The sequence below is a fragment of the Merops nubicus genome, unplaced genomic scaffold (genome assembly GCF_000691845.1).
Source record: "Merops nubicus isolate BGI_N331 unplaced genomic scaffold, ASM69184v1 scaffold18884, whole genome shotgun sequence".
NCBI lineage: Eukaryota > Metazoa > Chordata > Aves > Coraciiformes > Meropidae > Merops > Merops nubicus.
In genome coordinates this window covers 1-18,933 of record NW_008605167.1, presented here as the reverse complement: position 1 = coordinate 18,933, position 18,933 = coordinate 1, and the positions used below count along the sequence as shown (strand labels likewise).

The window sequence follows — 18,933 nt, the reverse complement described above, 5'->3', positions numbered from 1 at the left end:
GAGAACAGTAATGTTATTTTTTTTTTTTCTCAAAGTGAGCCACTTATCCTATCAGATCATTGAGTAGAATGTTGAGTCTCTTACAGGTTACCCTCAGTACATATTGCTGAATAATTAACAGCACTTAGAAAATTAATTCCTATGAAACTACTTTTTTCTGCAGAGACACAATATTGTGGGTGTATACGATGGATGGCTTTAAAACTGGTGCTGCTTGATGTGCATGTGTTGTGTGTGCTTCCGTAGGATTCTGTCTTCTGTGCATTCAGAGTTCATACAGTAGTTTGTGTCAGCTATCCCATCAGAGTGGCTGGGATGCTGATAACAGCAGTACAGTGGTTGATTCAAGCTGCTTTGAAGGTCTGCAGTTGTAGATTTTAAGGGAAAGTTCCTTGTGAAGTAATTGCTCCAGGACGTTTCTTTCCAGTAGTCCCCATGACATGTTTAATGAGTGTGTTATTTTGAAATGATTTGTCATCTAGTTCTTCAGCTTTCAGGAGTAATTGTAGAAGGTGTCCACATTTAGATAAGTTGCTAGCCAGGAAGGAATGATAAATGCTATAGCTTTATATTACTTTATAGACTGCTGAGTCTGGTACTTAATGCTTGATTTCTATAGCACCACAGACTCTGTCTTCCCTAAATACTAAGTTTTAATTGAAGTGCCTTGTTCTTTCTTCATTGACTGTTGCCTTACTTTTCCTGGAGATGCATGATGCATAGTGTGGGGAATGAATTACTAGTCAAAAAGAACTATGTTAAGAAAAGCCTCTTTATGAAGAAGAAAGTGTTGTCATTTCTTACCTTATTGGTGTATCCTGGTGGTATTTAGAGGTTGATAGGATTATTACCTTCAGGAGAGGCAGAAAAAAAATCTTGATTTTTATCTCTTAGGGTTTGTTTAGAGGGATCATGAAAGTGTCATGTCAGTATTGACCATGTTCTGTTACCATACTCGGAAGTACAAAAACTATGTGCTTTTGTGTTTGTTTAAAAGTGTTTTTTTTTGTTTTTTTTTTTTTTTTTTTTTTTTTTGTATTTTTTGCTTACAAAATAAAGGTTAAGGCACACCTAAGGTAACAGCAGCAGCCACAGAACAGTGGGCTTTGTAGTTTGTGGAAGGTTTTACTTTGATGTTCTGAATAATGCTAACACTTAACAACCTGAGATTTTTCCTCTCAAAATTGTGGTATTTAGTGAAGCAAAATTTTAGTTGAATCAACCTGGACATAATACAGAAGCTTTAGACTTGTTACTGATAGAGCCATCCATTAAACTTTCTAAGTAAACTTCTATAAGGCCACAATGTTACGGGACATTATAAAACCCAAAGCAAGCAAATCAAACATGCCTTTGGCAGATGTATGTTTTATTTATGTGTTACTTTACATGGTGATCCGAAGTAGCTGTATGTACATAACCTGTTGGTATTTGACTGTGCTATAGAGTTCTTTGGGGAATTTTGTAGGGCCAATATTAAGGATGGTAGGGCTTTTTTGTCATATTTCTTGTTGCTTGAATCAGCAATATGAATGTGTGTAATAAGTGCTAATTTCTTTTACGATCCAGACTGCAAGGGATCAATTTTTTATTCTTACACACTGAAAAAATAAGTTGTTCCTCACAGTCAGGTGGAAAGATGTAAATTGCCTAAGGGAAAGGAATCTAATGTGTTACGAAATGGTGAAATGTGAGTAGCAATGTTGAGAACAGGCTGGGGTGATGGCTGACAACGATTCTGAGTGACTGTGCATTGCAATCTGGTCACAGGGCAGGCCACTTGGATTCTCTGCTGGGTATGCAGAGATGTATTGCAGAGTAGGGGCAAAACTTTGAAATACCTTACGCAGTTATAGTTGCCAAAAAAGTTATACCTCCTTAGATGCAATTTTCAGCTGTAGAGACTACCATAAGTGTGTCTAAGTTTCTATAGCTTACAGGCAGCTATTCCTAAAAATGTGTTGGTTTTATGTGTGGTGTTTTGTTTGTTTGGGCTTTTTTTAAGGTTTTATTTTTTCTTTTTTTAATATTGTGTCCCTCTTCTCACAAACGCTGTTACATAATGCAGACATATGTTTTTTTCATAACCCTTAGTCAGGTGTCAGTTAAAACAAAGGTACTTCTGTGTAGCAGCCAGGCAACAAATGTGGTTGGCTCAGGGACAAGTACAGTAATTCAGTGCAGAGCAGTGTGGGGTGGCCCAGTGATCAGCCTGTTAATGAGACAGAACAGAAACCTTCTATGAACACTTCCTTGATATTTGTCCTAGGAATTAAAGCTACAGAGAATGTAAAAATACGCTATTTCCAGATTGTTATTTTAAAGTGTTATGTGTCTGTTGTTTGTTCTTTTTGTTGTTATTTATTTGTTTTTTGGACATTGTACTTTTTGCCATCTATTATTAGGTTACTAGGACTTTGGGTTGGTTAGGGAAGAATTAATTCTGTAATGTTGGTACATAAATCAGATCTTTCATTTGCTAATAGTACCTGAAAGCATCTTGAATTTTTGGCTTTATTTGTTTCAGAAGTTTAGCAGCTCTAGATCCTACAACTTCTAAGAGTAGTTTTGTAACTTCTGAGAAACTTAAGGTGATGTGTATCAGTGCAAAATGAAAGGATATCCTTGTAGGGGCTTGAAAAATCGTTGCTTGCACTGAAGAGAAGTCTGACTGAGGTCACATGATGATAAGAGTTTGTTGTCTAACTTGTTTTTTTGAAACACCTAAATATTTCCTTTGATGTTTTAATTTCAGACATGCAATATGATGGTTCAAGTGTGTTCACAGAAACCCAGTTTTGATGATAACTCCTTCTAAACACCTCTTAAGTGTGATTGTGGCTATGTAATACCGTGGATTAGAAATGTGTACATTAAATATAGAGACAGGGAGTTTCACTGGGTTTTAAGGTTCAGACTTCTGGTCAGTTCACAGTTTTCAGTTTGTCGTGATTTTTCTTCTTACTGTAGGTGAGAAAAGGTGAACACCTATAACATGCTCTCTTTCTCTGATTCCTAGATGTGAACGAATTGAAGGAGTGCCTTCATGTGCTAGTGAAGGAACAGCAAACTCTGGCCACACAAACTGCTACAACAGCTCTTTCAGCTATGAGGTTAAAGCAGAGGCTAGTTATCCTGGAACGATATTTCATTGCCTTGAACAGAACAGTTCTTCAGGAGAATATCAAAGTGAAGTGGAAAAGCACTAGTATTCCTCTGCCTGCTGTGGATAAGAAAAGGTAACAAGACATGCATGAACAAGTTAATACATTAGGAAAGTCATAGAAAGGTTATCGACCTGTGTGAGAGAGCTTATTGTGATTTCTTCGGCCTTGTGAAACAGAGCTGTCGTTACCGACACCCGATCCCCAGGATAGCTGTCACCCAACCTCTACCGTTGGGTACCATCACAGACACAGGCTTCAATGTGAAGGATGCTGCAAACGGCGCTTATTGCGTCGTTGCAATTCCTTATATATGACAAGCCACGCCCACAAGGCCCCTCGTGGGCAGCCTGAGCTTTCCGTTACATCGCCAGATCTTCCGCACGCCGATCCCTGCCTAGGGCGGGCTCTGCTCACCACAACACAGAGCAGTGAAGAAACTCTTATTTATTAAGATGGTTTTTTTGTGGTGGTATCTTCCATGCAGTTTTCCTCCTTGGCTGATGTTTGCTTATAGTGTCTGTTCATACTGGTGGGTTTTTATTATAATTCATTGCTGTAGATAGTATTCTTTGAACTATAAGTATACTTCTGTTGAGATATTCCTTTTGTTCTACTCAGCTAGACACTACGGAGAAGCATCTTTCAGAAATTATGCTGATGGAGCTTACATAGTTTTAATAAGATTAATATATTTTTGTCAATATTTGTTCAATTAGGACATGTAACAAATTTAAATACAAATACATAAAAGTTGAACATGGTTTTAATTAGCTTGGGTGAGAAATACTGTAATTGTACATTTTATGTGAAATTGTTTCCAGAGAGCTAACTGAATAAGAAATTGCCTGATTACTTTTTGTGTCTAGATGGCTTATTGTCCTAAAAATAGAAAAATCTATCAGAGGAGGCATTAAAGAAGCTATTCAGTAGCTGAATAAGGTTGCTGTCAGACAGAACAAGCAATTCAGCCAGGGAAATTCGTATGTTAGGTTGTCTCTAGCTTCAAAAATGAAAGGAGACAGTAAGTAGATATCATGACTAGTTATTGTGGAACTGGACTCCTGACAATGGTACCTTTCTCTGAACTGTCCTTTTGGAATTTTTTTTCAGTTCTGATTAAAAAGAGCACTGGTATATTTAAATTATCAGATTGCTAAAAATGCCAGTTTAAATTTTTTTCTCTTGAAAAACTCCTAAGCAGTTCACTTCCTTTTGATGTGAGATTAAAAAGAAAACAGGATTGTTGGTGTCTTTCTGAAATGAAGCAGTAGGAAATCTCCTGTTGTCAAGTACAAAGGACAGCTTACTTAATGTGATTTTTTGCATAAAAAGTTAACAGATGTGTATATGTGTCCAGTGGGTATTACCAAAAATTCAGGTTATCTTTCTTCCTTACATACATCAATACAGAAGCCGCAAAGAGATTCAGAATACTGATACTTGAATGGAAAGATAAGAAATGACAAAACTGATGGAATTAATTATCAGTAATTGAAGATTCGTTAAAAAAAAAAAAGCCTATAACCATAGTTTATGCAGCCCAAATTACTTCCTGAGTAAATAATGAGTACATGAAGCATCTTACATCTGTGTGTTTTGAATACACCATCATAATTTTGTGCTGAGTAACTATAGGCATCTTTCTGATGGCAGTCAGTTATCCCGGTGTGATTTTTTTTTTTCTTTGAAACGTTTTGATATTGAGTGTTGAATTGGTTGTTCTTTGAAGCAGCTGAAGTTGAATTTTGTTTGTTGAAACTGATCAACATCAAAATCTCATTTGGAAGAGAAAATTTCAATTTTTTACAAATAAAAACTGTGTTAAGATATGTGCATGCCTGTAGCTCAATTATAAAATTGTGGAATATACAAGTTATACAAATAATTACTGTATAAATCATTTTATATGCACTGTATCAATACTGTTTATATAATAATTTTATTTAGCCCAAGACCTGTAGGCAAAGGTGTAGAAGGACTTGCACGAGTCGGATCCCGAGCAGCACTTTCATTTGCGTTTGCGTTCCTCCGTAGAGCCTGGAGGTCAGGTAGGTCTGCCTGTATCACATGGCATCTATTTTTCATTAGAAAACAGCTGATTCATTGAAGTATATTCAGTATTATCATAGAACTATACATTTATAAATGTTAGATTTGTATAGTTATGTGTTACGTGTATGTGGTATTATGCTCAACCAGAGTGCTGCTGATGGAAGCCACCCAAGCCAGTAGCAATGCTGTGTTGTGCTGGGGTACTTCTATGCTCAGGAAGGCAAATGGGGATTTCGGGAAGAGAAGATATTTTTGATACTGGGTTTCAGAAGAGTTAGATTTGTTTTTCAGGCAGGGATGATCCACTGTGTTACTACATGATGGTAACAGCTTAGAAAAGGAGTTTGGAGCAGTCGTGTGAAAATTGTGTTTAGTTTGTGTGCTTGTCAGCAGTTGTCAAATTGCAAATGTTGGCACAATTGTCATTTGTGCTGCTTTAACCTTTAACCTCTTTGTTCAGATGGCAGCTGTTTGGCTCTCTCTTCAGCCAGCCAGCCCCAGTTCTTATTTCCTCAGCAGATGCATAGTGGGATGAGCTGGTTTAAGAGTTGTCACCTTTTTGAATGTGTTTTCTGTGAAGCAGATAGTTCTTCAGAAGTCTTGCAGTCAAAACGTTGATGTAAAAATTGAAAACTTTTTACATATTATTAAGTAACTTCTAAGCTTGAGGTTTAAAAAAAATGTGTGCAAAAATCTGTATAACTTCTGTGAAGATGGGAGTGTAACTGATGTTGCTGTGTTCCTCAGGTGAAGATGCAGACCTGTGCAGTGAACTGTTACAAGAATCACTTGATGCACTACGAGCTCTACCAGAGGCATCCCTTTTTGATGAAGGGACTGTATCTTCAGTATGGCTGGAAGTGGTTGAAAGAGCTACTAAATTCCTAAGGTCTGTTGTAACTGGGTAAGTTTCTTTTTTGAAGCATTGCTGAAGCTGTTAAATGGCAAATGTGCATCTCTTAGCAGCTGATGGTATAAACATAACAGTTTACAGAAAATTAAAAAGATTGCTTTCCTTTTCTAATGTTGTTATATGAGCAAGGAAAAAAAAAACAAAACCATGAACTGTTAGAATTATGCTCTTTAACTATTATTTAATTCCTTTAACTGCTTCAGGAAAAAAATTTGAATTTGAGTATTCTAAGTCACTGCATGCAGACTTAACTCAAAAGTAGCATTCCAGTAATGTAAGCTGTATCCGTATGAAGAGTGCTTTGGTGATACAATCTATGTGGACACTTAGTTGTGCCTTTCTAGGATAGTAAAATAATGCAGACTTCATTGCATATGAGGAGAAATATACTCATACTGGGCTTAATACACTCCCCTGCTTTTTGCTGTTATCTAAGGAGCCTTAAAGTTACCCTTCTGCAATAGTTACCAGAAATTGTCTTTCGAATACTGGAACTACATTCTTATAGTGAATATCATAAAGAATATTTGCTTTTCACCTGTGAAAAAATGGTTTCCTGTTCTTGGCATGTTTAATAGATACAGAGTAGATAGTGAAGCCTGAGACATTTTTAAAGCCTCGCTACCATCTTCTTATGTGGAACGTGCCAGCTTTTCTTAGCTGCTTTTATCGCTAATTTTGTATTTTTCTGTCAGCTTAGTGGTTCTTGGTTTGTTGTAGGTGCTTTTGTTAAGCAAAGAGGTGTTGCTTCCAGTTGCTTCATAGTTAATGTATATTGTCTGACTTTTAAATAGAGATGTGCACGGAGCTCCCAGTACCAAAGGGCCAGGAAACATTCCGTTACAAGACCAGCACTTGGCGCTTGCCATACTGCTGGAACTGGCAGTGCAGAGGGGAACGCTAAGGTGAGAAGTGTGATGCTGGTTTATAACCATCACTGTCTGTTGGAATATCCTGAGCAGTGCCTGTCTTCAGTTCTCATGCATGTGGGTTTAGCATAATCATTGTGGTTCAAGGTATACAAGTCTTTACTGTAATGTAGTGCCAGTCAGGATCTTACATTAGCTAGACTGCAAAATCCATTTTTGGTATTTTGACAGTCAGTGTAAAATGGAAAGCTGTGACATCTGATACTGCTCAAAATATAGAAAGTGTACTGTATGAGCAAACAAAAATAATGTTTATAGGAATGCATTTTAATAGAAGATGAAAACTTTCTCTTTCAGCCAAATGTTGTCTGCTGTTATGTTGTTGCTTCAACTTTGGGATAATGGAACGAGGGAAACAGATAATGAGCGATCTGCACAGGGAACAAGTGCACCCCTTCTACCTTTGCTACAAAGATTTCAGAGTATCCTATGTAATAAAGACATGCCCAGTACTGAGGAAGAGATTCAGGTACTTAACCCTTGGATTATTTGAAAGGGGCATTATGTTGGTATCAAATTTCATTTGACTGGCTAAATAGTTACAAAACCATCCAAACAAAATTTGGAGTAGTATTTTCCCTGTAAGATGTATATATGCCAGTGGTGTTTGGTTTTCATGCATACATTTGAGTTTCTTGAGGTAGGAGGAAATTCATAGTATGATCAGAGGTAAGCACTGTGTTTCAGAATTAATGCTTTTGTGATAAATAACTTAGAGATGCATCCAGTTAACTATTCTGCATATTTGGATTGTTCTTACTTAGTTGTGTTTGATGTTAATTGAACTATGACTCTTAGTGAATATTCGTGACATTGATAAAGCATAGTAAATTGGTTTTATTATACTTCAAACTTTCAATTATATTCACAATCTGACTATATTTTCTCAACAAGTGTGGAATTTTCCTCCACTGTAAGAAAAAGGACATGCAGAGTTAATTTCTCTTAAACTTGTGCAGATACTCAGTGTGTCTGAAGTACGTTATGTTGCTCTATGTGCAGTGGCATAGAGATACCTTGAATAGTCTTCTGACTGCTCTTTTTTCTTTTCTAGCTCCTGACGTACCCTCTGAGTCCAAATGAAAGTTTTCTAAGGTATCTGACTTTACCACAGGACAATGAGCTAGCGATTGATCTGAGACAAACAGCTGTAGTCATCATGGCCCATTTAGATCGTCTAGCCACCCCATGTATGCCTCCACAGTGTAGCTCTCCTACATCTCATAAGGTAACTGTCTGCAGCACCAAAGCTAGTCAGATATTTTTCCTGTAAATGTAACTGATTTTCAATCTGGAAGGAAAACAGCAACTAAGATTCTCTAAATTTCCTTTTGATTTTCACAAGGTAACCTTGAGTTGCCTGAACTTGTCTTACTTGGGTATCTTTCATTACATCAGCACTCTTACTGGTCTGCCTGGGAGTACAACTCTATGGTTTGTGAACCATTCTTTCTTAGCACAATGCTATGGCTTGTTCTGATGTATTTTGAGTTGTTCCCTTTGTTTATCAGAGTAAATGCTCAAAACCAGAATTTATGAATGTTGGGAGTTTGATGTATTAGAAAAAAGGGAAAGAAATAAGGTAAATGTTAAACTTCTGACCTTGAAAAAATCTCTGAACACTTGCTGTAGATATTTATAGCTTATTCAGTGTCAGACTAAACTGAATATGATGCAAGCAAGCCTTTATTTTTGTTATCTTCTGATAGGTAGGTAAACTTTGTTGACTACTGGCAGTAATGACTGTCACAGATTTGAGTATATTTGGCATAAAAGGTTTAAAAAAAAAATCTGCTCTATACATTTTATTGAGTTGCATATTTCAAAATTAGTACTTAGAGAATTTCTTATTTTCTAGGGGTCTCTGCAAGAGGTCATCGCCTGGGGGTTAATAGGTTGGAAGTATTATGCTAATGTGAGTGGTCCAGTGCAGTGTGAAGGACTTGCCACTCTTGGCGTGGTGCAGGTTGCCTGTGCAGAGAAACGTTTTCTGATACTGTCCAGGAACGGACGAGTTTACACACAGGCATACAACAGCGACACTCTGGTAAGGGTTTATTTCACATGTTTTAAAAAATATGTTCTGTTCTATATCCCTTCATAGCATAGGTCTGCTCCTTTATTTATGGTATCTTGGAAGAGTAGGTGGAGATGGTTTTTGTGAGCTTCTTTGTTTTTGAACTTTAAGAAAGAGTGGCTTTGATCTGTCTTGTTGATTTGATGAAATGCCTCTGGTTTCTCTAATTTCTGTCAGGCCAGAGGTTCTGAGTACAGTGATAATTGCTTTCATTGGTATGCTGGCCTTGGTAGCAAATTTATAAATTGACAGATTTTACTCCAGTGATGCAGCACTGTGACCAAATGACTTTTTCTCAAACAAAACTATACTACAACAGGAACATTTGACACTAAGACTTATTGTAAGATTAAGATAAACACAATTTTCATACAGACCTTATAAGGATGGTAACAAAAGAACTTCATATAATTGTTTTTGTCAGACTTGATAGTAGATTTGACCTTTTTCCTTCTTTAGCCCTTCACCTCATTAATTTGAGTGCACAGTTTTGATAGATCCTTAGGAAAACTGTACGTAGTTATTCTCTATATAAAACAAGTGATGGAAAACGATAAGCAGTTTTTGTAAGTGTACTGCTTCTGTTTGATTCACAGGGACCACAGCTGGTGCAGAGTCTAGCTTCCAGAAATATCGTGAAGATAGCAGCACATTCAGATGGACATCACTACCTTGCTTTGTCAGCAAATGGTGAAGTTTTCTCTTGGGGCTGTGGAGATGGTGGAAGACTAGGCCATGGGGATACAGTGTATGTAATAAAATAATCATTTATTTGCTGATGTTCTAAATTCACAATAAAAAAAAGATATTTAATTGTGTATTCAAAGTATGTTCAGCATTTGGCATTTGTCTCTGTTACTGAACAGAAGTTGCATGCTTCCTCTGCCTGTAATATTCCCAGCATTCTGTATTAATGCTACTTTCTGAAATACTTGTAGATAGAGGGTATAGTAGCAGTTGCACTGTTACCAGGGCTTTTATTCATGATTTTATGAATCCACAACACATTTTTTTCTAGAAACATTGACTCAGGTATCAGAGTGGAGTGATCATTTCCTATGCAGTCATGCTGTATATGCCTTTCCTTTTTTTCCTCTGTGTTAAACAGTGACATTACTGTCCTGCTTTTGCGTAGGAGCAGTCTTCCACAGGGATGTTGTGTGTGGGGTTTACATCAATATATTTTAGAGGTTTTCAGTGTCTTCCCCCGGTGTTGTATTTGCTATAAAGCAAGGGAATTGCTACATGAGGTTTAGCGGTATAATGAAGTTGTCCAAATATAGTAATTAAGGTGTTTTTTTTAATAATAGACAAATATTTATTAAAAACACTGTATTAATTCAGTTTGAAATAGAAATCATAGTTATCAGGCATTCCTTCAGTGGTTTGTATGATGTTGAACAATGTGAACTTAATTTTTTGACTTATAGCTCTATTTGTATCTTGATAATTCAGACTGGTAATAAGATTTTCAGGTAGAATTACAGCAGTTACTTCTGACAAGTATGTCACACCTTTTGTTATCTACTCATTAGATCACCTTTTGTGAAATATGTCACCTTCTCTTTAAATAGACCTCTGGAGGAACCTAAGATGATATCTGCTTTAAGTGGAAAGCAAGCTGGGAAACATGTTGTTCATATTGCATGTGGAAGCACCTACAGTGCAGCCATTACTGCTGAAGGAGAGCTGTATACATGGGGACGAGGAAACTATGGCAGGCTTGGGCATGGTAGGTCACTTGATACCTTAAAGTAAGTTGTTTGTCAGAGAATTGTTTAATTCCTGTCTCAAATATATATTTTAATCTGAGTTACCTAAAGCTGATTTGAGAACCATATGTGATTTCACACAAATTAAGGGAGTTATGGGAGGGTTTGTCTCAAAACCACTGAATTTCTATGAGTTTTGTGAAAATAAGGAATTGGATGGAGAAGGAAAATGTACACTGATCTTTGTTCCCTTCTTTGTGAAACCGTGTCATGGTCTGAATCCATATTAGTTACCTATGAAACCATATGGGAGCTGAGTCAAGATGTTGAAATCTGAAAACAAAACCAAACCACCCCTGCCCCTTCCCTCTTCTCCCCCCACCCCAACAAAACACCCAAAAGCAAGCAAAGAAACAAACAAAAAGAGCAAATAAAAGAACCTACCAGGCCTTCTTGGTTTACGTTCTCACAGAGCTACTTTGTTTTGAAGGTTCCAGTGAAGATCAGACCATCCCAGTGCTGGTCACAGGGCTGAAAGGACTCAAAGTTATTGATGTGTCCTGTGGGAGTGGAGATGCTCAGACCCTTGCAGTTACTGAAAATGGTTAGTAGCAAAATATAACTTCAAATGAGCTTACCTTTTCTTCCTTTCATTCTGAAGGTATTTATACTGCAGATATGCTTCTTTCTAGTGGCTTGAATTCTGTAAGAGTTTGAAGCTGAAATTCCATTTGGAATTTTTGAAGTTCCTTTTGGGGTAGTATGTATGTAGATTTTTATGTTTTGTATATAATGTATGCAGATATATTTCCATGCATAGATTGGCAATATATTCTGCACAGATAGGCAATATATTATGAAGATGCAAATACAGATTTCCTTTTGTAGTGTGTATATATATATATAAAATACTCATGAAAATGTATAGTATGTGGACAATATATTACATGTCTGAATGTAGTTTAATGGCTTATTATTAGTGTCTTATTTTCATGAATAATTAGAAATTAATTGATAACTGATACTCTTAAATAACAATTTGAAAATTGTCTTTACTATAGAATCACAAACTTTTCAGAACTTGCTTGTCAAAACAGTTAACTTCATTACATGAAAAACCAATGCAGTAATTTTTTGTATTCTTTCTCTTGGTTTAAAGGCCAAGTGTGGTCTTGGGGAGATGGAGATTATGGAAAACTGGGAAGAGGAGGCAGTGATGGTTGCAAGACTCCCAAGTTGATAGAAAAACTTCAAGATCTGGACATTGTGAAAGTACGCTGTGGGAGTCAGTTTTCTATTGCTTTAACCAAAGATGGCCAGGTCTACACCTGGGGAAAAGGTGACAATCAGAGACTTGGGCATGGAACTGAAGAGCATGTTCGATATCCCAAGCTGCTGGAAGGCTTGAAAGGTAATTATCAGAGCTGGAAGTACTCAAGAGTTCTTTTTGCTGTTGTTTGAATCTTTTACTGGGTGCTTCATGATCTCAACTTTGAAGAATGACAGCACCATGTGCTCTGTCACATTATATGCTTATTGCATTGAAAAAGGTAATAGTCCACATTCAGAATCATAGAATCACAGAATCGCCATGGTCAGAAAGGACCTCTAGGATCATCAAGCCCAACCTTCCTCCCAACATTTCCCTAACCACTAGGCCATAGCCTCAAGTGCTATATCTACTCGTTTTTTGAACACCTCCAGGGATGATGACTCCACCACCTCCCTGGGCAGCCTATTCCAGTGTCTAACTGGAATGAGCCATCACTTCTGCATTTAGAGCTTTAAATGTCTAGTAGGTTTAGAGATGCCAGGTTATAACTACTTTAAATGCTGCTTCCCTTGTATTTTTCTTTACTTGCTGTGTTTCTTTTATTAAGCTCAGAGAGACACTGAGGTGTTTTTGCATTGTCATGCAAATAAATGTATATAGTATAGTCTGAGATGAAGGCATATGAATGGAACAAATGAAAGTCACAGGCAACAAGTAACGTCGTTAAAGTTGTGTTTGTGCCAGTACTTTGGACTAGTTTATAACAGAGTGAAAATTATTTCTTGCAGTTGTGAGAAATCTGAGGTTCTGTAGGAGAGGATAAGGAAGAAACTGCTTTAATTGCTCTGTCTTTCCTAAAATTGTTATTAATATATGATGAATGATCTAACTGAAAATAACTTCTGAACTTAGGACTACAATGTAACTTCATAGTCTCTGTTCTTAGATAGGGAGATCTTTTAGTAAAACTTAGCTGAAAAAGTGCCTAAGGTAGAAGGGTTACAAAATAAAGGATTTTTTTAAACTTATAAATGTCTGTACTTAAGCTGTCTGTTGAGAATCTTTAAATATTTCCTTGGTTTTTCTTTTGCTGTACTCTTCCAAACCACTACTAAGGCAAAGGTGAGACTCTTGACATACTTATGTTCATAGTTAAGTATGATTGTAATGAGTACAGTTTTCCTTACCTCTGATATTTTTCTGTTAATGATTGTAATCTTCATGTTACATTTTCAATATTTGACTTTCCTATCAGGAAAAAAAGTGATAGATGTAGCAGCTGGATCTACCCATTGCTTAGCACTGACTGAAGATAGTGAAGTGCACAGCTGGGGAAGCAACGATCAGTGCCAACATTTTGATACTTTGCGGATCACCAAGCCAGAGCCTGCAGCTCTCCCAGGGTTGGACACGAAGCATATTGTGGGAATTGCTTGTGGACCTGCTCAGGTAACATTTATTTTTGAATTGTTAATTATGATTTGTCTTTGCCTCTCACTGAGACTAATTCTGTACACTAACTGCAGTCCCTCTTTCTGTCCTTACATGACTTTTCTCATTCTTATTTCTTATTCTGAATGAAGGCTTGGAAAAACAAATCTCGTGCAGCTCCTCTGCCAAAAAGGGATGACTAGCTTTCCCTCTGTTGGGTATTCTGAGAATATTTACCTGTTTTGGTTTTAGTCTGGTACAGCAGTTGAAGAGTTGTCAAGCACGATGTTTCCTACAGCAAAGAAAGTGAGGTATCTGACTGGCGTAACAGGGCTTTGGGAAATGTGATAAGAGTGTTCTTTTCTGGGATTAGTAGGATTTTATGTATGAGTAAAAGGACACTAGTGGAGGGTTCTCTTCAACAGATGTGCTGATGTTATTTCTGCATCTTCTGTTACTGTTTGAAGGCAGTTATTAGCTTTACACTCCTGTCTCTAATGAATGCCATCTCCTATTTCGGAAATAACTGTTGAACTTTGTATATTGTTTCTATTTATAGAGTTTTGCATGGTCATCATGTTCAGAATGGTCAATAGGCTTGCGGGTGCCTTTTGTGGTGGATATTTGCCCTATGACATTTGAGCAGCTGGATCTGTTACTAAGACAAGTGACAGAGGGGATGGATGGCTCCTCTGACTGGCCCCCACCTCAGGAAAAGGAGTGTATGGCTGTGGCAACGTTAAACCTTCTAAGGCTTCAGGTACCCTCCATTTCCTACACTTGGAGTAGTCATTGAACTAAATGTTGGAGTAAACTGTTGGGATGAAAATAGTGGACTTACATGCTTTAAAACATTTCTGTCGATTTAAGAAGTGAAATATGTACAGTTATCACTTTCTACTCTCTGAAATTTAGCAGCTAGTAGTTTTTTTTTCTTCTCAACATCTTTTGGATGCAATTACAAATTAACTACAACCAAAAATGTAAATTGATTTAAGCCTTGTATACTCACTCAGTAAGCTCATACACTGAGATTTTGAGCATTTCTAAAAATTTTAAAGAGCATTTTTAAGAGCGAATGTCCTCTTTAGAAGGTATGTGTTAGTCATTGAAGATGTGGGACCTGTGTCTTGGTCAGTGAACTTGAGTCCTCGAGGTCTGGCTTTTTAATTTTTTTTTTCCCCCTTCAAGTTCACATAGCTTTTTCATTAAAATTTGCCTTTGTTTTTTCCTTTTTTTTTTTTTTTTTCTTCCAGCTTCACGCTGCCATTAGTCATCAGGTGGACCCAGAATGCCTTGGCTTAGGTTTGGGCAGTATCCTGCTCAACAGCCTGAAACAGACGGTGGTAACTTTGGCCAGCAACGCGGGTGTTCTTAATACTGTGCAGTCGGCTGCTCAAGCAGTGCTGCAGAGTGGATGGTCTGTGCTACTGCCAACAGCAGAAGAGCGGGCTAGAGCTCTCTCAGCACTCTTACCCAGTGCAGGTTGGTCCCAAGATTTAAACATATTTGTTTTGTGCTTGCATTTCTGGTTCATATTAATGAGCTGCTTCTGTTCTTAGTTTCAGGAAATGAAATGAACGTGAGCCCAGGCCGTAGGTTTATGATTGACCTCTTGGTGGGCAGCTTGATGGCTGATGGAGGCTTAGAGTCTGCACTAAATGCTGCTATTACTGCAGAAATACAGGTATGTTTCAGCAGCTTCATGGGTCTGTGTAAACAGAGTGAGAAGGTTTATCAAGTGTTTTTTGAAGTGTGTGGATCGATGTTTCCTCTTTGACCTGAAACTCAAGCCAGAGTTTGTATGGAAGCTTGAATCATGTTCTTGTTTGTAGTAGAATGTTTCTTTTCATTGCCTGGAGTAATTTTGGCACCAGGAACAAAACTTTTTCATGAAGCTCTCTGTAATAGGAGCATAATTTTACAGAGCACTTTGTACTTTTCTGTGGGATTCATGAGTTCTTCACTTCCTTGATATCACCTGTATCTCTGCAGCAGGCATTTCAGCCTTACTACTTACAAATTCCTGATGAATGAATTCTTTGCAGCATCCCAAATTTCCATAGGTTCCATTTCAGATTGGTTCAAACAGATGCTGACTAGTTATACGAAGGATGAAGGAAAGATTCCGTATATAGTGTTTTCTCCATTAGCCTCAAAGATCTCTGCACAGACTGCTTTAAATGGCTATATTTTTCTATGGTTGTGAAAACAAAAACGTGGTTTTCCCTTGCCTCTTTGTTTTATTCTACCAAGTAGATTTTCTTCTTGATTTCTTTCCATTGTTGCTAAATGGTGAGATTTATGATGCAGAGGAATAGCATGTATGAAGTTTTGCTTTAATGCGTAGTCTGGCATTAGAATTTTCTGTGATATTTAAAGATATGCAGGACCTCTTGATTCTTACCCAAGTGTCCTAGGGCACATTTATGTTACAGCCTAGGTCAGAGATGCCAGAGCCAACTTCAGATACACGCTGAAAGTGATCTAGGTTGTGGCAGCATACAGCACTGCACAGGTTAATTTACATCATCTAAAACCTGGGTGAATTCATTTCCATAGAGTTCTGTACGATTGTAGCTCAGCAGCTGACCCAGGTTCTTCTGCAGTGGACTGAATTTGTTACTGCTGTAAATACAGTGTAAGTGTGCCTTCAGTTGTCAGCTGCGTAGCAGCTGCTGGCATGCTTCAACGTACATAGAACAGAATTCAGTTGTTAACTTGGTTTGGTGCAAATTGAATCTGGAGTTTGCCTACCCTTGTTTACCTTCACCACCACTCCACCCCTTCAAACCTTCTTTTTATAGTGTTTTAAAAAAACAAATGTGCCCATGTGGTTGTTATGAAATATACACTACACATTTGTGTGGTAGGAATTGTCTAATTTCTGATATAGGTAAAAGTAACTCGATCTTGTTACCGTGAATACTTGTTAGGAAAATATTTCATAATGACAGTGGCAATTTGTGCATTTTCTATAGTTTGGTTTACTTTTTTAGGATATTGAAGCAAAAAAAGAAGCACAGAAAGAAAAAGAAATTGATGAACAAGAAGCAAATGCATCAACTCTTCATAGGAGCAGGACTCCGTTGGACAAAGACCTTATTAATACTGGAATCTATGAATCTGCAGGAAAACAAAGTTTACCATTAGTTCAGTTAATTCAGCAGTTACTAAGGTGATTTCTTCAATTTTTATTTTTGTACAGGAGATCTCTGCAGATGTTTTATGAACTAAAATCAGCTAACCAAAATTAGTCGTCCTACTAGCATTTTAGCTCCTCAGAGTTGAAAATACTGAACAATTCTCCAAGCTTTTCTACTGTTTTGCTGTTTTATGTTTGCTAAAGGAGCAAGGTTCTGTACAGAATTCGCTGATTTTTAGGAAGACTTACTACTTTGCTTTTATGGATTTTGATAGTTTTTCCTGTACTCGGAAAATCTGTAACAAATACAGGACAAACTTTTAAATCCTGTCCTGAAAAAAGTGTGAGGATCAGCACAAATTTGTTTTGAACTGAATATTTTGCACTATTTATTTGGAACTGAGTATTTTACCTCGAGGAGGCTGTAGCTGGGGTTGTAAGTGGAGAAATCTGAAATTTAAATTCTTGACACTGAGAGAGAGTTGTGAATGCGTCACCAAGAGGGTGCTGAGAACAAATCTTCTTTGTCAGCTACATCAGCATTTAACATGTAGCAGGAAGTAGTGATTATAAGATTGCTAAGAAATTTATTATGCTTTTTCCCTTAAGTGTGATGCTAAAGCCTTTCAGTGAAGATTATCAGATTGGTTTTTGTAGTGCGTGATGACAAAAAAATACAAATTTGATGTGTTTTACAAACTCTGTTGAATAGAATGCCTCCACAGAAAACACTGACTTTTTGGGTACTGTGGTGCAAACAAGGGAACATCCTCCAAAGAAACTTTGCAGAGGTTCCTTAAACGTTTGTGTCAGATTCTAGCAAAAGCTCAACCCATGTTTCTGTGGACTGTCTTCACGGTCCACTCCTTTACAAGCGTTCGTTCTGTGCCTGTTAGGAACATCGCTTCGCAGACGATAGCCAAACTGAAGGATGTGGCTCGGCGCATTTCCTCCTGCCTGGACCATGAACATTGCAGCAAAGAGAGATCTGCTTCACTGGATCTATTGCTCCGTTTTCAGCGCCTACTTGTTAGCAAACTTTACCCAGGGGATTGTGTTGGGCAGGTCCCTAATATATACAGTAAGTTATTGTAAAAACAATAAACAGCCCTCCACTCCCCCCATTTCTGTAATACTTCTTTTATAGAATAGCAGGTTCCTATTTTAATTTATCTTTTTGTCTCATTTATCAGCCTATTGCTGAGTCTGTCTGGAAAGTGTTTGAAAGTAGTTTCCTTAATTTCTTTTCTGTAAAAGAAAAATTCTTCATGGAAGATAACAGGATCTAGAGAGTATTTATAAACTTCTAAAAGGTTTTGAAAAGATATGGTTTCTTTAATTCAGTGCTAATACTGAATGGCTGCTTTTCAGAACTGTTTCACAGTTTTTAAAATCTGTTTCTTATTACTATGTGATGGTTTCTGTGCTGTTCTTTCTTTTCATACAGGTCCTGACCTCTTAGGTGTTGGCTCGTTACTGAAGAAATACACTGCTCTTCTGTGCACTCACATTGGTGATATACTTCCTGTGGCAACCAGCATTGCTTCTACTAGCCATAGGCATTTTGCAGAAGTATCTCGTGTCGTGGATGGAGATTTAACTGGTAAGTTTTTCTTTGCTGCCCTCCTTTCCTCCCCTTCCACAAAATTATAAAGTAATCTTGCATATGTTCCTAAAAGTTCTAAATGGCTAAAAATGAGTCAGTTTAATCTCTTGAGTGATGGGAGAGGAGAAGTGCAAATTTGATGAGGAAGGAAAGAGCTTTGTACTAAAGCAGTAATACAATGCAGAATATATTGCTTGGTGATTTATTTCCGTGATGCTTATAAACGTGAGTCTTCAATTAAATCTGAGTATCTTCTGTGTTTTCTGTTTTAGGCATTCTTCTTCCAGAATTGGTGGTTTCTATAGTGCTACTGCTCAGTAAAAATGCTGGATTAATGCAGGAAGCTGGTGCTATCCCTCTGTTGGCTGGATTGCTAGAACATCTGGACAGATTTAACCATTTAGCCCCTGGAAAGGAAAGAGATGACAATGAGGATTTAGCATGGCCAGGAATTATGGGTATGGACTTGTAGACTTGGAGAGTTTATTTACATTTTCATAAAGTAGCTATGTAAAAATGGTGACTGTCATGAACTACTCTCAGGAAGGGAATTCTACTTTACAGTACAAATTCTTATTAACCAATTCATAATGCAGTCATAGGTCATGTCCTGGTTCCGTGTAAAAAG

At 37.4% G+C, this 18,933-nt stretch overlaps 1 protein-coding gene across 1 annotated transcript in view; it reads left to right on the top strand.

Moving 5' to 3' along the window:
- The window catches only part of LOC103771945 (E3 ubiquitin-protein ligase HERC2-like), a gene marked incomplete at both ends in the record, with an annotated part of 43,769 nt that extends 25,006 nt beyond the window's left edge, over window positions 1-18,763 (top strand). The window contains 19 exons of the mRNA XM_008939265.1: window positions 3,020-3,239; window positions 5,115-5,215; window positions 5,967-6,123; window positions 6,927-7,037; window positions 7,359-7,530; window positions 8,116-8,289; window positions 8,920-9,108; window positions 9,735-9,886; window positions 10,713-10,870; window positions 11,341-11,454; window positions 12,010-12,261; window positions 13,379-13,572; window positions 14,114-14,314; window positions 14,811-15,039; window positions 15,117-15,241; window positions 16,554-16,732; window positions 17,596-17,780; window positions 18,147-18,302; window positions 18,578-18,763. Coding sequence (XP_008937513.1) covers window positions 3,020-3,239; window positions 5,115-5,215; window positions 5,967-6,123; window positions 6,927-7,037; window positions 7,359-7,530; window positions 8,116-8,289; window positions 8,920-9,108; window positions 9,735-9,886; window positions 10,713-10,870; window positions 11,341-11,454; window positions 12,010-12,261; window positions 13,379-13,572; window positions 14,114-14,314; window positions 14,811-15,039; window positions 15,117-15,241; window positions 16,554-16,732; window positions 17,596-17,780; window positions 18,147-18,302; window positions 18,578-18,763 — 3,255 coding nt within the window. The remainder of the gene's footprint in view (window positions 1-3,019; window positions 3,240-5,114; window positions 5,216-5,966; window positions 6,124-6,926; window positions 7,038-7,358; window positions 7,531-8,115; window positions 8,290-8,919; window positions 9,109-9,734; window positions 9,887-10,712; window positions 10,871-11,340; window positions 11,455-12,009; window positions 12,262-13,378; window positions 13,573-14,113; window positions 14,315-14,810; window positions 15,040-15,116; window positions 15,242-16,553; window positions 16,733-17,595; window positions 17,781-18,146; window positions 18,303-18,577) is intronic.
- Between the last annotated feature and the right edge of the window lie 170 nt (window positions 18,764-18,933).